The sequence below is a fragment of the Tribolium castaneum genome, chromosome 1, assembly GCF_031307605.1.
Source record: "Tribolium castaneum strain GA2 chromosome 1, icTriCast1.1, whole genome shotgun sequence".
NCBI classification, from domain to species: domain Eukaryota; kingdom Metazoa; phylum Arthropoda; class Insecta; order Coleoptera; family Tenebrionidae; genus Tribolium; species Tribolium castaneum.
The window spans coordinates 14600175-14615534 of record NC_087394.1 but is presented as its reverse complement, the minus strand read 5'-3'; the positions used below and the strand labels follow the sequence as shown (position 1 = coordinate 14615534).

At 29.6% G+C, this 15360-nt stretch overlaps 1 protein-coding gene across 1 annotated transcript; it reads left to right on the top strand.

Annotated features, from left to right (window-relative positions):
- Positions 1–2826: 2826 nt before the first annotated feature.
- Positions 2827–3991, top strand: vnc (variable nurse cells). The gene is made up of 2 exons (XM_001806834.4): positions 2827–2986; positions 3282–3991. Exon 2 carries the CDS (start codon positions 3420–3422, stop codon positions 3924–3926), a length of 507 nt encoding a protein of 168 aa, XP_001806886.2. The 5' UTR covers positions 2827–2986; positions 3282–3419; the 3' UTR covers positions 3927–3991.
- The last annotated feature ends 11369 nt before the right edge of the window (positions 3992–15360 follow it).

Here is a 15360-nt window from a genome sequence, read left to right as displayed (position 1 = left end):
ACTCTATAACGAAAGTACAGTATTAAATATTAATGAGTGTATGCAAAAATTTTTAGAAAATCGTGATGAAAATATTGACGAAGCCGATAATATTGTAGCAACGTTTTCTTTGTACACCATTAAATTTTTTAGAGGAACCGATCGGTATCGTAAATATTTTCAGGTCGCCCTTGTCATCTTATTGTGAGGGTTGCTTATCTTAAACACCATTATCTGTTGTAAAACTTTATGAGGTACAAAGAAAACGTTGCTACAATAAACACACGCTGTCTGTGAATATTTTGAACCTGTTCAAAAAATAGCTGAAATATTCCGTCATGTAAAAAATTATTGTAAGATACCCGGCTCCACAAAACAACAAAAAATGAAGATTTTAAGTCAAACATTCTGTTTCTTTTCTTTTTATTATGATTTTAATTTTATTTTAAAGAGATTACGATATACCTAATAATAATAAAAAATAGGAAAATCACAACAATTTGTTCGTTGAAAAAAATTACTTTTCTTATATCAAGACTGCCCACGTCGTTTAGTCGACATCTCTCCACAACGGACAAAAAACATAAAATAAGTGTACCTCTTAGAATTAAGTACTAGTTAAAACCCAAGGTAATTAATTAATTAATTAATTAATTACAAAAGTAATTTTTTTAAAAAACATTTCACACTGAAATATTATTAACATTGAAATTAAAAAAAATACAAATAAAAATACAATTTATATTTACATCTACAAATATTAAAATAAAAGCTCTCATTTTTTATTTTTCTTTAATTAAGAATTATTTAAAATAATCAGTATAAAACAAAAATGTGAAAAAAAGTCAATTCGAAGACATTCTCCATCAAACTATATTAGTAAAACTTTTACGATTTTGACATTTTAAGTTTTTAAGTAGTTTGTCACGTTCTTTAATTAAAACGTTAAAATACGATGTATTACTTATGCCAAAACATGAATTTATACATATTTTCAACTTGGGATAATTTACTAAATGCACTAAATTTTATAGTCACCCGGTATATAATAGTTGCTTTTTATACAAATAACAAATAAGTAATTACATAAAAAAGAATGAAAAGGTTGTTTTGTAGAAAAAATTCGTTGAAAAATGTCGCGAGTTCCAAAAATAATAATTAATTATATAAAACTCGAATATACGTAAATTTGAGAATTGGAACTATTTTTTATTTAGTTTATCATTTAAGTAGTAGGTATCGTTTCTTTTAGAATGATACTGCATGGAAATAATAAAATTTCTATTAATGAACTTTTTAATTCAAGGTATTTCATATAATTTTACGAGGCCTGCGCCTGTAAAATACCACCAACAATACACATTCCGACACAAACTCGATTATAAACTTAAAAAAATTGAATAGTCTTCTCTAGTTTGTTCACCCCTTTCAAAAAATTACAACGTTTTTAGTTAGCTTATTAGCCGTCTCTTGACAGAACACATGATAATATTTGATAATATTGTAAAAAGCAGAAATTTATGACTATTAATATTAAAGAAACACTCTGACAACTACTGTCATGGGTTTCCAAAAATTAAATAAGTACCTATTAGCTGTTTCAAAACTATAAAAACGTAAACGTCACCGAATTATTTTTTTAAATAAGATTGTTAATTGTTCATTGAGAGTATAACTACATAAGCTACTATTTTATTAGAGTGCATGAATAATTTATAACAGCTAATTTTGAAAGAAAATGCGACGTTGGTGTTTTTATAGTTTTGAAACAGCTAATAAATGTGTTTTTTTTATCTAGTATTTTGTGACTTTTGTATATTTGCGTACATTAGGCGCAGACCTCACAAAGTTATGTGAAACACTCTGTATTTTTTATTAATCAATACAAGAGTTATAATAAAAAAAGAAATTATAGAAAAAAATTATACTCAGTATAGAAATTGTCGTTAACTATCAAATATTTTTTCTCAGTGTATGTGAATTTTTTCATATCATTTAAAGTTTTCGATATACACACGTACAGCAAAAATACTTAAAATTTATTTAAAACTTGTAACAATCGTTTCAAAAACGTCTTGATGTGGAAAGGGTTTTACAACAAATCTTAGTAATAACCTAATAACTAATAATAAAAGTAAAGCAAGGTAAGTAAACATTTTGTCGTCTGAATTTCATAAATAAAGAGTTTTTTCTTTATAATGGAATCGTCCCTTCTGTTGATTAGAGACTAAAAACAAACAAGTTGTTTTTTATTCGTAAATCGTAACAAACTTACATAATTAGATTGGGTTTATTTTATATAAGCATTGCCTAATTGTTATCTTCAATTAATAATAAATGTAACAAAACAATTAGGTAATTAAAGACATACAACTGTATTAGCATTGGTAAATATGCAAAAGTATTTTTTCCGAAATTTTCGTGTTTTTTCCAAGAATTTTTATTTATGACAATAAAAGTTAATTATTTAAAAATATTAATATTAATAAATCGAAATTGTATTATTTCTAGTGCCATTTCAAAACAAACGATGTTCTTTTAAGCAATACCTACATTACAAAAATAAATAACCACTGAATAAAATAAGAGATCACGAGACACACACAATTTTTTAAAACTTAATAGAGCTTATTCCAAATCTGGTGGCGAAACAAATGACATTTTGGCATTAAACATATGTTTACTATTGAAAAAAAAATTGACCATTGGCGTCGTAATAAAATGTCTTCCAAATCCACTGTTTGTCTTTTAAAAATTAATAAGATACATAAGATGAAGAATAATGAACAAGTTATTAACAATAACAGTAATATTTCTAAGAGCATGTAAGAGTTTCAAACTTAGCGCCATGCCAGTTGACAACTGACAAGAAACCTCGCTCGAAATAAAAGTCCCTAAAAAACACATTTTCCTCTGCCTCGTCGTAAAATACAAAATAACCAACAAAAGTGCATTTCCAACAATTTTCATTATCATGGTGTAAAGCCCATCAAATTAACATTCAAAGGTAATTATTTCTAATACAGGTTCAAAGTTCCCTCAAACGCCATTGTCATCTTAGATAAGTGCAAAATGGCGTAGATGTAGTTGTAGGAAGAGTGGTGTGTGAATGTTATAGTTTTTTAATTATCTTTTGTACGTAGTTAATTTAATTCTACGTAACATGAAAGTAGAAATATTGGCTAGTTTGTCGATTTTGTTTTCAATTGCGGCCGTTTGCTTTCTAGCTTTCATAGGTAAAAGTTCACACACATGTAAGGGCTAATCAGCAGTGTTTTTTAATCGATTTTTTGTCATTTTAGGGTGGTACATTGTCTGGACTTTTGTGCTGAGCCAATTCCGGTTCATTCGCGAACTCTTCAAAAGCGGCAGCGAAAACTCAAGCGTAACAGAACTCAAAACTGCAAGAAGTAAAACAAGGCGAATCCGCAGAGAATAAGATGAACATCCGCTGTGCAAAACCCGAAGACCTCATGAACATGCAGCACTGCAATCTGCTCTGCTTGCCTGAAAACTACCAAATGAAGTATTATTTCTACCATGGGCTCAGTTGGCCCCAGCTCAGTTATGTGGCAGAGGACGAGAAGGGCAACATAGTGGGCTATGTCCTAGCGAAGATGGAAGAGGACAATGAGGACCTAAAGCATGGTCATATTACGTCCCTTGCGGTTAAAAGGTCGCACCGAAGGTTGGGTTTAGCGCAGAAACTTATGGATCAGGCGTCGGAAGCAATGGTTGAGTGCTTTGATGCCAAATATGTGTCTCTTCACGTCAGGAAGAGTAATCGCGCCGCTTTAAATCTCTACAAGAATTCGCTCAAGTTCGAGACTGTCGAAATTGAACCTAAATATTACGCAGATGGCGAAGATGCCTACTCGATGAGGAGGGATTTGTCGGAATTTGCGAAAAAAATGAAGACGAGAACTGACGAAAAAAATGAAGAGTGATTTTTTTGCTTTTGTATGGTTTTATTATGTTTGTGATGCAACGTTGAATAAATCAGTTGCCAATTTTTGTCTGTTTTATTGTTTGATAACCAAAATTGTTAATTTTCCAATTTACAATTATTACTGGTAGGCAACCAGTCATACATTGTAACGTGTTCACCAAATATCGTGGGTTTAGATGTTTTTGAGATATGTACGAAATACGAATTTGTAATTTTTTAATACAATGAGTGGTATGATTAAAAAAAGCATTTGCTTTTACTTGAAGTAGAGACATTTACTGTAGTATAAATTTTTACATAGAGTAAAAATTTCGGTGCGGAGTAAATGCTACGGCTTTTCTAATGTCAACTGATTGAAATTTATTATTTGTAAAGTGAAAATAGTGTTAAGAATGGTGTTTGTAGCCTTGTGAGGATTCGTTCGCTCTAATGATATAGTACTTAAGTTTATGGGAAGTGTCTAGGGCAAAAAACGCAGGGAAAGACACACCAGGTCATGAAGTACCAAGAAGGACGGTATTCTGGAGGACGACAGACAGAAACAGAGTGACCGGAAATATGCTCCCAGGAAATAAGCGCACAGAAAAAGCGCATAAGAAATAAAGCTCATAAGGAAAAAAACGCATGAGGAATGAAGCGCACAAGGAATAAAGCCTACAAAGAAAAAATTACATAAGGAATAAAGCGCACAAGGAAAAAAGCACACAAAGAAAAAAGCGCACAAAAAAATCACACGGAAAAGTATACACATTAAAAATGCTATCACCGAATGAACGGTTCAGTTATACTAAAACATCTTATTTTAAAATGCGTGATAATAAAATTCAAGGTTCTAAGCAGCTTTAATTTTTTGTCGTGATTTATTTTCTTTATTTATAACGTACTTGTACCATAATTAATAATAGAGGATACGAATTAGGGTCGTCCTTCACCCATCTGCTTACGGAATGAAACTTATTTTTTATCAAATACAGATTGATCCAAAAAAAAACTGAGTCTGTTGGCAACAGATCTGAAAATATTTTTGTTCATAATTTGCCACACTGCAACCTGGTACAGTTTTTCTTGACAATAAATTATTTCACGAACAACCCCACAAGATTGTTGAATTGTGTTGCCAACAGATTTTATGGATTAGTTTGTATAATATGCAAAACAATGGGTTGCAAAAAATATTTTTATGACTATGATTTAGGGAGCTAAAGAGTCGAATTACAACCATTTTTTTCAGTGTTTTACAACTGTTTTAAGTAACACTTTTGAAACTTATTTATAGGCTATATATTCTTCTAGAAAGTCTTTTCAAGTGTGATCACTGATCAGTGCTTTCTTTAATATCAAATTTCTCTCACAAGAGAGATAAAGCTGTCAGATTTACTCGCTTGTGAGTAGAAAAACAGCTTTATCTCTCTTGTGAGAGAAATTTGATTTCTCTCACCGAAAACAGTGGTATAATGTACCTAAAAAACTGCACCTGTAAGATAAGGATACTTTTAGATTTATAGATTAATAATTAAACTACATAAAATTCTGAAACCACCCAAGTTTGCGTTACATGATTCTAAAAATTAGAGTTAAAATTTGACGGTTTTTATTTTCGGTATTTAAAATCTGAGTAAATAAAACAGCAAGGTAAGTGTTAGTTGTATTAAACATAGTCAAACATAAGTGTGTTAAAAAATAAAACATCTCAATTTTATAACAAAAAATAAATAAAACCTTTTAAATGTGAAACTATCAATAAAGTGAAAACACAACAATACAAACTTTAAATTCGAAGTAAAAACAAGTAAAGATAACTACTGCAGATTAGCCAGTCTTTTCAAATAAGCAAGTTTATCTTCTGTCGTATTATTGCACAGAGGTTCTCACCAAATCTTGTACAATTCTATACTTTCTCTTTTTGACTTCATTCATGCGCCCTGCTAGCGCATTTGCACGAGTCAATTTATGGCAGGCAAGATCCCTTTCGAGACCATCAAACAAAAACCAAACGCTAGGAAGACTACTGTGAAAGATGGAATTCAAATCATTATGGAACCCTTCACAACAATTTGTTGTTTTGGGTGTTCCGTGTAATGCAGCATCAAAATGGTTCCAAGTTTTGATAGGAAACTGAGGATCTCGTCCAGCGGCGCCTTCAATATAAGTTGAAAAAAATAAGTTAAAATTTAATTTTTGTCTTCATTTGGGAACAAGGCAGCTAAGAGGCCAAAATTTTTTCTTACATCCTGCATTGGAAATAAGGCTATAGTATTCTCTAGTTTGCTCAGCCCTTCAAAAAATTGTAAAGTTTTTATAATTATTATTATAATTATAACAACTACTATTTATTGATCTCCAGAAATTAAATAAGTAATTAAATGTGTATTTTTTATGTAGCGTTTTGTGACTTTTGTATCTTTGCTATTTTAGACTTTTTATACATTATAGTATGTACTTTTACCCAGTACACAGGGGCGCTTTTTTCTATGAGCTCTTTTTTTCTTGTTCGCTTTTTTCTTTGTGCGTTTTTTTCCGGTGCCCTTATTTCCTATGCGTATATTTTCTAGATTCCAGAAACAGCCCCCAGGGCTGACAGAATTAGGCAGTAAAAGGGTTCAAAAGAGTTCAAGAGTTAATTACCAAAGTGAATGAATCTTGATTTGAGCTTTTTGATTTTATTTAACTAATTTTAATTTAAAAGTTTTCTAACAATAGTTAACTAGTTATCATTTTGACCATAAGTGAGAGTAAAAGTAATGTTGGGAGGCAAATGCAAAGGATTGATCCTTTGTTAAAGAATATTAATTTTTTATTATTAATTTAGTATTAGTAGGTACAATCGGTAAGCCTTATTGCTCTGGGTCTCTGGGTGTGCACTATCCTTTTTGCAGATTCAGTTTTACACACTGGTTTAGAAGAAAATCACTTTCTTGAAACCCAGGATAAACGAGATTTTTTTTAAATATTTTCATTTTTATTACACTTTCTGATTCTATTTAATTTACTATAGATTATGGTGGGTCTGATCCATTTAACGTTCTCTGCATTAAAGCTATAAAAATTCTGCTTTAGTTTAATCATAATATTTTACGTATTTGTCTATGATTTATATTATAATTGGTAAAAATAGCAATTTTAAACAGTTTTTTGGACAAAATCACGAAATCGAAGTTACTTGTTGAGCAATGTTTCAGTAAATACTTCATGATGAAGCAAATACTACAGATAATTAGAAGTTTCCATAGTATTGTCCTCTATATAGCAAAGTACATAAAGCAAAGATTAAAGTATTTATTATACTTTTACTACTTACTTCAAGTATACTGTGAAGTAAATGCTACGTTAGGTGGTATTTACTTGAAGTAAAAACTACGACGTGGAGTATTTACTTGAAGTAAGAGCAAATACTTTTTTTAATCATACCACTCAATATTTTGAATTTTAAATTAATTATAAATTACATTAGCTATTTTATTTTTTGAAGCGCATGAATAATTTATAACAACTAATTTTGAGAGAAAATGCGACGTTGGCGTTTTTATAGTTTTGAAACAGCTAATAATTGGGTAAAAACCACAATCAAGTTGTAGGTCGTTTCTAAACTCTATTTATTAGATTTGTTTGTTCACTTTTAAATTATTTCTTTTTCGTTTTAACAGGCAGGCAAGTAACTGGCATTACAAGTTACGTAAAGCACTTGAATTATTTTTTAATACAGATTTTTTCAAAGCAACTTGATTTTTAATTATATTTGTTATTTTTTTCTTAGCAACCGTTTAATTGTTCTTCTTTTGTTTTGAGTGATGTCAAATTTAATTTATTGCCTAATTTGCGAGTTTATTAAATGTTAAGATTTGTCGTCCGTGCTAAATTAATTCATAAAATTTGATCTGAAGTGCCAAAAACTAAAACTGAAAATCTAACTCTGAAGAGCTACAACTCATGGAAAAAAGGCTCAAAAAATTTTTTGGACAGAATTTTTAACTCAGTTTGATCTCCTTTATCACTACCCAAGAGATGGTCCAAGACTTTTTTGAGTACTGTAACAAGTACTCCGTTAATATGTGTTAATGTTTTAAAGATATTAAATTGAAAAAAAAATTTTTTTGTCAAAAAACAACGATAAATTTACAAACCCCGAAAAAGCCGAATTTTCATTGAGAAAGTAAATAGTACCTGCTTTTAACTATATTTTTTATTATAGTATTTCCAGCCAATAATTATTTGAAAAACAAGTTACTAACACTCCGGACCAAATTTTAGTTCTTTCTTTAAAACATTTTATTTTTCGTTTTGATAAATCGCAAGGTTTAGGATTAAGCCTCTAATCAACTAGGAATATTTGCATTTACCTGAGAAAAATTCTTTGAAGAAAATCTTCGTCTTGTGAGTGTCTTCATATGGCCAAAAACAAATCCACTATCAACAAAAAATAATTAGTAGAACAGAAACTAAAAACGAATATTAACACTTTACAAACGTCGTTAAACGAAATTATTCCAAATTCTTTAGCACAACACGTTTTGAATTCGGATTTGACAGGATCACAAAACATGACAGGTGCAAAATTGGCGGGGGATTACTGTAGTGTTGGAATATTACCAACCTAACAGTACGCACTTAACACCCAGATTACAGTGATTTTAATGTTTCCAGGTTATTTAAAAAAGTCGAATCAATCGCTGGAAAATGGATAATTGTTTTTCCTAAAATTCATCCTTAACTTTTTTTAGTTAGTTTATTTGCATGGAATAGCACACTTGAATTAATTTTAGATTTTGGTTCCTTTTTGTCATACACATATTTCTGTGAATAAAGTCCTACAAAACGCACGAAAAAACATAAATGGTCCTAATTTTTTGTTTAATTTGTTTTGAAGAACTTGTGTCCAACTTAAAAAAAAACAAAGTTACATCACCCTGTAAACAACATATTGGGTTCACAAAAAGTAGTAGATGCTTATACTTATATTTTATTTTATTATTATTTTATAGTATATGTATTTAGTTTAGTAAATATTGATGTTATATTATTATTTGCAAAATTTCGTTAAAATGAAGTGAAAAAATTGCCGAATTTGGCCGAAATTTTACAGTCTAAGAGACATTCAATTATTTACACAAACAAAAAATACTTTTTTTCTTCAAAATTTTTGGCACTTCATTCAACCAGAAATCAAAAACGCAATTATTTTGCCAAAATACTTTATCACCGAATTGTGTCGAAGGTGAGTTATTTTGCTTTTTTGAGCGCTTAAGTGAGGCTTTATTAAAATGAAACAAAAAGTTGCTACACTATAAGCCAAAGTTTTCTATATTTTTTATAAAATTTTGGGAAAATTACCGAAAAAATCACTGAATTTGGTTAAAAATGATGTTATTTTTGCCTTTTCCGGGCACCTGAGCTAAAGTTTAATTTATATTTATATTTGGGACAGTGAATGTCAATTTTCGAAATTTTGTTTCATATACGTCCGCTGGAATGTGGAAAAAAACAAACTGGGATAGAAAGCAGTGGTGTTACACTTGAAATTTGGCGAAAAGTCAAATAAATGTGTCAAAAAATGTTTCCATTTTTCGTCGAAGAACTGCGTTTAGAAATGGTTTAGACTAGCAGTCGTCGTCAATTCACTGTTTTTCTTGATATGAACTCCAACTTTTAAAAGAGATTTTTTTGTAAGTACAAGAATTTTACGTCTAAACTCTTTATCATAAACATTTTTCCCTTAACTTTAAGAAAAAATAGAGAAATTCGATCTTTCCTGCCAAGTTTTACGTTTATTATTAGCAAGCATTTAGGAAAGTGGATTGTCTAAACAATGTTATTTACAAAATTTATGAGATTTTAGGAATTTGTCTATGCGTTTATAAAATACCTAGGTACTTGAACCCAAAATTGGGTTTAATTTTTAGGAAAGTTGAACCTGTCGCTCTTTGACCGCCATTAGCTTCTACGTGAACTTTAGATTCTGTTTCAAATTATAAAGTAATTGAAATTCACGATTTTGTTACGTTTTTCACACGAGAAGACCTTCAATATAATTTTTTTAGGAAATTTAAAAAGACGACGGAAAATATGATGGGTTTTTGATGACCAATTTTTGGGACGAGATCTTTAACTTAAAATTGTGACCGGAAGAAAGACATTTTTAGCATTAAAGTATGTTTTAGGTTATGTATTTAATTTTCAAATAAATATCGACAAATTTCAGAAAGGTGAACATTAATATTTGTAGATATTCAATTATTTTCTTGTTTTAAATAGTAATCCCAAAATTCCTACGATTTCTACGTTCCTGGTTAAATTTGACGTAAAATTATGTCATTTCATTCATTTGACAAAAATTATAACCTTGAAATTATTTTCGACATGAACCTCTGACATAAGTTGCTAACAAAAAATTTATCAAAAAAGGATAGAAATATATAGCTTATCCACATAATACAAAATTGGCTCGGTTTGACGTTCGGTGTCCCAACTCTCCCAATAAAAGAACTCTAGTAAGTACATACTTATATTATGTAAGTATTTATTCATAAGAATAAGCATCTGTTTATGAATATGGATGCAAGTCTTCGACCATATATCATATAGACTGGGCAAGGTGAGATTTGTTTTGAAGCCAACATGTGCAGGTGGGACAAGGGGAAATAAGGCTTGGTACGCGAATTTGACTCTTAGGTACCCCTTCTCTGATTGGTCCATTCAAAATATTTCCAAGTGTTTCGTTAATATTCGTCAAACTTCGTGCTTCACGATTGTGATTAAAGGGAAAAATTGTGAATTTTGGGCTTAAATTTACTTGTGAATGGGTAAAATCTGGTTCTTGCGTCGAAATATACAGGAGAAAGTATTCACAAGGGGTATTCATCGGTAATGTCATCCGTAAGTAAGAAAATACAGGTGTTAACCTAAATCTGGAAACACACCAGTGGCGTCGTAACGTATTCTGATTTTCCGCTTTGATACTGAATATTTTTGAATATTACAACTCTGACGACATGTCATAAGATAGAATTAGAAGTATTTTAACTAAGGCATTTTTTTTGAAACTCGAAAACTTAAATTATTTCTGAAACTTGTAATGTTTTTTCAATTGTTTGCCCCTTGACTACGAGCTGCCATTGAACAAGGAGTAAGCTTCCTCTTGCCCCTCACTCCTCGCACCCATACATGTTGGCTTCAAACAACCTGCCTACAAACTCGCTTTACGGCGAGTCTATATGATATATGGTCGAAGATGCAAGTAATTACTTTTAGGTTCAACTGATACTTATAAGTATTTGCTTATAAGTAGATACTAATTTTTATGAATATGACCCATTATATTAATATTACCTACCTGGACTTTCTCTAAATGTAACCAGGTGTGTGAGACAGTATAAGTATAATCAGTATAAAAAAGGCGCAAAAACGAGACCAAAATTCAATTTATTAAATCATAAGTTTTACAAAACCTTAATTTATTTATACAACTCTACAACTTAAAATCGATTATCTAAATATAATAATTCTCCTAAATTATATTTACAAAAAATAAGTTTATTTTTCAAACAACCTAATTTCCGTACCCATTACATGTTTCTATTCTATTCTAGACATTAACAAATAGTAGTAGAAAGATGTTCCAAATTTACTATGTAATACATTTTGAAACTATGTAAACATTCTATTATGATTTACAAATTGCTAAATAAAAATACGTGGAACAATTGACACCCAATGCGCAAAAATCCGGTGCGTGAGCTTATTTTAGTAACATTTTATCAAAGCAGTGTATGTACGAAGCGAGTTTACTAATTTAGTTTATTTATAATTAAATTTATCACAAACTTATAGGAACATGATTATACCATTCCGTTTTTCCGCCGTCTTTGTTCACACACGCTTCTCTTTTAATTTGCAAATCATAATAAGTGCGTAAAAGTGACTAGAATAGATTTATGAATTGAATGGGCATTAGTGCCAAGTTACATTTAGATTTTCGCACATATAAGACATGTAAAGCCAGCTCTATGTGGTTTTCTATTGGCGATCGCATACAACGAGTTTCAATAGTGAAAATAAAGAAAAGAGATTTTTTAGTTTTTAGTGGTGAAAAACTGGTACCCGCTGCTTATCAAATAATTTGGCAAACGAAAAACAAATATTTGAGTTATTTGTGGTCAAAGCTTTGGAAGTGTATAAATTTTCAACAATTGTTAATAACATTTTTATTTGATTTATGCGCCAGTACTTATTCTTCTAGGTACCCCAAATTTTCATACATTTTTTGAAAATTTTTAACCACAAATGGCTCGAATATTCCAAGTCCATTACCATTTAATTTACTACTACACACTCGTAAGATACCGAAATCTTTTATATTTTTGTTTAATTCTTCCTCTGATGAAATGCTCAAATTTTTGTTTCCAATCTTTAAAGATGTCTGATATTATGTCTGACATTTTTTTCTTCTCTTAAATCTTTTGTATTAGTAATTCAAATTAGTAATTATTTTCAATTTTGTCTCTTCTAAAAGTCACAAAATAATGTACTCGACTATGGATGGATTTCGATATTATTGATTTAGAGATTTATTAATACCAGAATTGACAGTTTATTGTCGAATAAAAATTATTTCTAATAATATTTTTTCTGTAGTTTTCGCGATTCTTAATAGTTTTGTAGAAACAATTCATTTTTTCTTTCATTCTTTTTACAGAACTGTTATTGTTCGTTATTATTTGTATTTGTAGAAACAACTCAATTTTTTCTTACAATTTTCTTAAAAAGCTGTTTTGTATTTTAGAAGCTACTAATTTTTTCTTTCAATTTCTTTGCAGAGCTTTTATTTGTCTAAAAATTTGAATAAAACTTATTACAAATTGTTACAAGTTTCTCAATGCTTGAGCGGGTTTTCACAATTTAATTTTTCATTATGTCATTTTTAATTTTTACAATATTTACGAAAAATGTGGTTCAGTCCTGAAACTTAATCTTGCTCTGGAAACGTCCTAAATTATTATTAAATGAGCAAGAATATTTGTCCTTGTTTTGGTTTCCTCTTGATACTTATACTTTTTTTTTGTTACAAAGTAACAACTTTATTTTCAGAAATCAGAAGATAATCATGTTTTTTCGTTGGGATACGTTTTCGTCAAGTCTAGTATTATTGTGGAAATAGATAGAAATGTTCCCTGTATTTGCGAGGTGATTCTTTTTTTTAATACGTTTTTAAAATGATTTTCTATTGAAAATTTTTAGGAGTAAAACATGTTTTTATTTGTATAACTCTTTTTTCTAAAATGGTTTTTTTGTTATACCTACTTTTGGTAAATAGTTTGGAGCGATGAATATTATTTCCTTTATTAGATTTTCTTAAATTCAGAATAAACAGTACGGTTTTCCACCATATTTAATTTCAAACAGAGCAGTCTCAAGAAAAAAAATTACATAGTTTTAGCAAAAAAAATGTTAACTCAACCACATAAAAAACGCTTTTCTCGTTTTCTGAATAGTTATTCTACATTTTGGAAAGACCTCTTAATTGTAGTACAGACTTTTTACGATTTGTTTTCGTAATATGATAAAGTGAAAAAATTTACATTTTTTATGGACTTAGTAAATGTTCAAAAATTAATTTTTAATGGCTTTATTTTTTTTCCAGGAAACAGTCAACTTTTGTAATGGTACACGTATAAGTTGGAAGTTTTTTTTATAATTTGTAACTGTTTCTGTTTCACAATAAAAAGCTTCCTTGCAATTGCAATTTTCTTGTGAGTTTTTGTGTCTTCTCAAAAATTACAATTGGTTCCGAAAGATGAATTTTTCGATATTTTTTAAAATTCTTGATTATGAAAAATGGTCACTTATTAGGTCGACAAATTTTTTTCTTTTTTTTTTTGAGAATCACATTTTTTTACATTCGGTTCACTTTTATAAAAACCATTGTGGTGCAAATAGCATTAACTTTTATGTGAATTATCATGTAACAGCTTGGTCATTTACACCGCAAAGTAAACCGAAAGTAGTTGATTGAAAGTTTCCTATAAGAATTACCAGTATTTTTGATATCAAAATATTTTTCCTGTATATTTGTTTTCACGAAAGTAGAACAATTTTTGTCGAAAGAAGTCATTAATTTAAAAATTCAGTTGTAAACTGCGCCCCATTGGTCAAATTTAAATTTATATCAGAAAAATGCGCAAATTCCGAAATTTTTTTTTCATTTTAAGTTACTATCAGGAAGGTTTCCAATGTCTCTTCCATTTATAACAATAATTTCTAAATATTTTTTGTGATTATTTTCGGAAATGTTTTTGTTAATGTTTTGAAGAGTGTTCTAAGGTTATTGTAAAAAAGTGTATAATAATTATTATTTTTTCCGTTTTTTATCATTTTATTGTTTTGTTTCTCTCAAACCGTCAACATTTTCAAGCTCCACTCCTGCAGTAGAATTAGAAACAAAATTTAATATTTCTAATAAAATCACTAAAAGAGATTGTTCGAGAAAGCTGCAAGAAAACAAAATTTTTACCTTTTGTCTTAGATTTTATTTTGAGGTTTGGAGAAATTGAAACTTTCAATAGTTTTAGATTTTTCATTCTCCTGTTTTTTGAAATATTTCGAAAAACTAGCTGATTTTATCGTTTTGCTCTAATATTATCTGAAACACTTGCAACTTATACAGGGTGAGTCTGAATCCCATCATACTCTGTAAACTGCAGTGCCTTTAATACGTGTAAAAATGAATAAAAACAAGTGAAATGACAAGTTAAGCAAAAACTCCAAATAAAAAATACTCTTTCTACTTACACTTATAAAAATTGTTCCTAAAGTTCATCTGCACTTCCGTACCACAGAATCATATCGGTCATTTCAGTATTTATTTGATTTTTCATGATAATGATCCAGTGACACACAAATCAAAGCCGAATTAACAACACACTAATTTCCACGAAGTACGGCGCACCGGCGATAACACAAGTTTTTGCGCGTTTTTTGCGGTGGACGCGCTAAGTTTTTAATTTCTCGATTCTTTTAAATGTAGTTACCAGTGACGTACTAATCTTTTGTGCTTAAATTTTACATCGGTTTATTGGCTTCATTTGGACACATCGGCCAAAATGGAATTTTCGTGATTGTGCGAAATAGTCTGACGACTCTCCAGTTTGCAGAATAGGATGGAATTTAGACTCACCCTGTATTTTTCGTAAGAACTGCCAACATTTCTTAAGCTCCACTCCTATGGTGAAATTATTAGAGCCAAATTTAGCAGTTCTTAATTTGGAAAGAGATATTTTTGCTATCTTGCGCAACTTCACAGAGCGAAATGTAAAATAATTGTCAATAGTTTTGACGCTTTTATCAATTTCCAAAAATTTTGAATGTTTTTCAATTTGTAGTTTTTTAAATTTGCACAGATTGTTTCAAAAATTTTGTCAAGAACTGTTAATATTTTTTTA

Coding starts and splice junctions, on each gene's coding strand:
- vnc (XM_001806834.4), top strand. CDS start 3,420: ATGAACATCCGCTGTGCAAAACCCGAAGACCTCATGAACATGCAGCAC.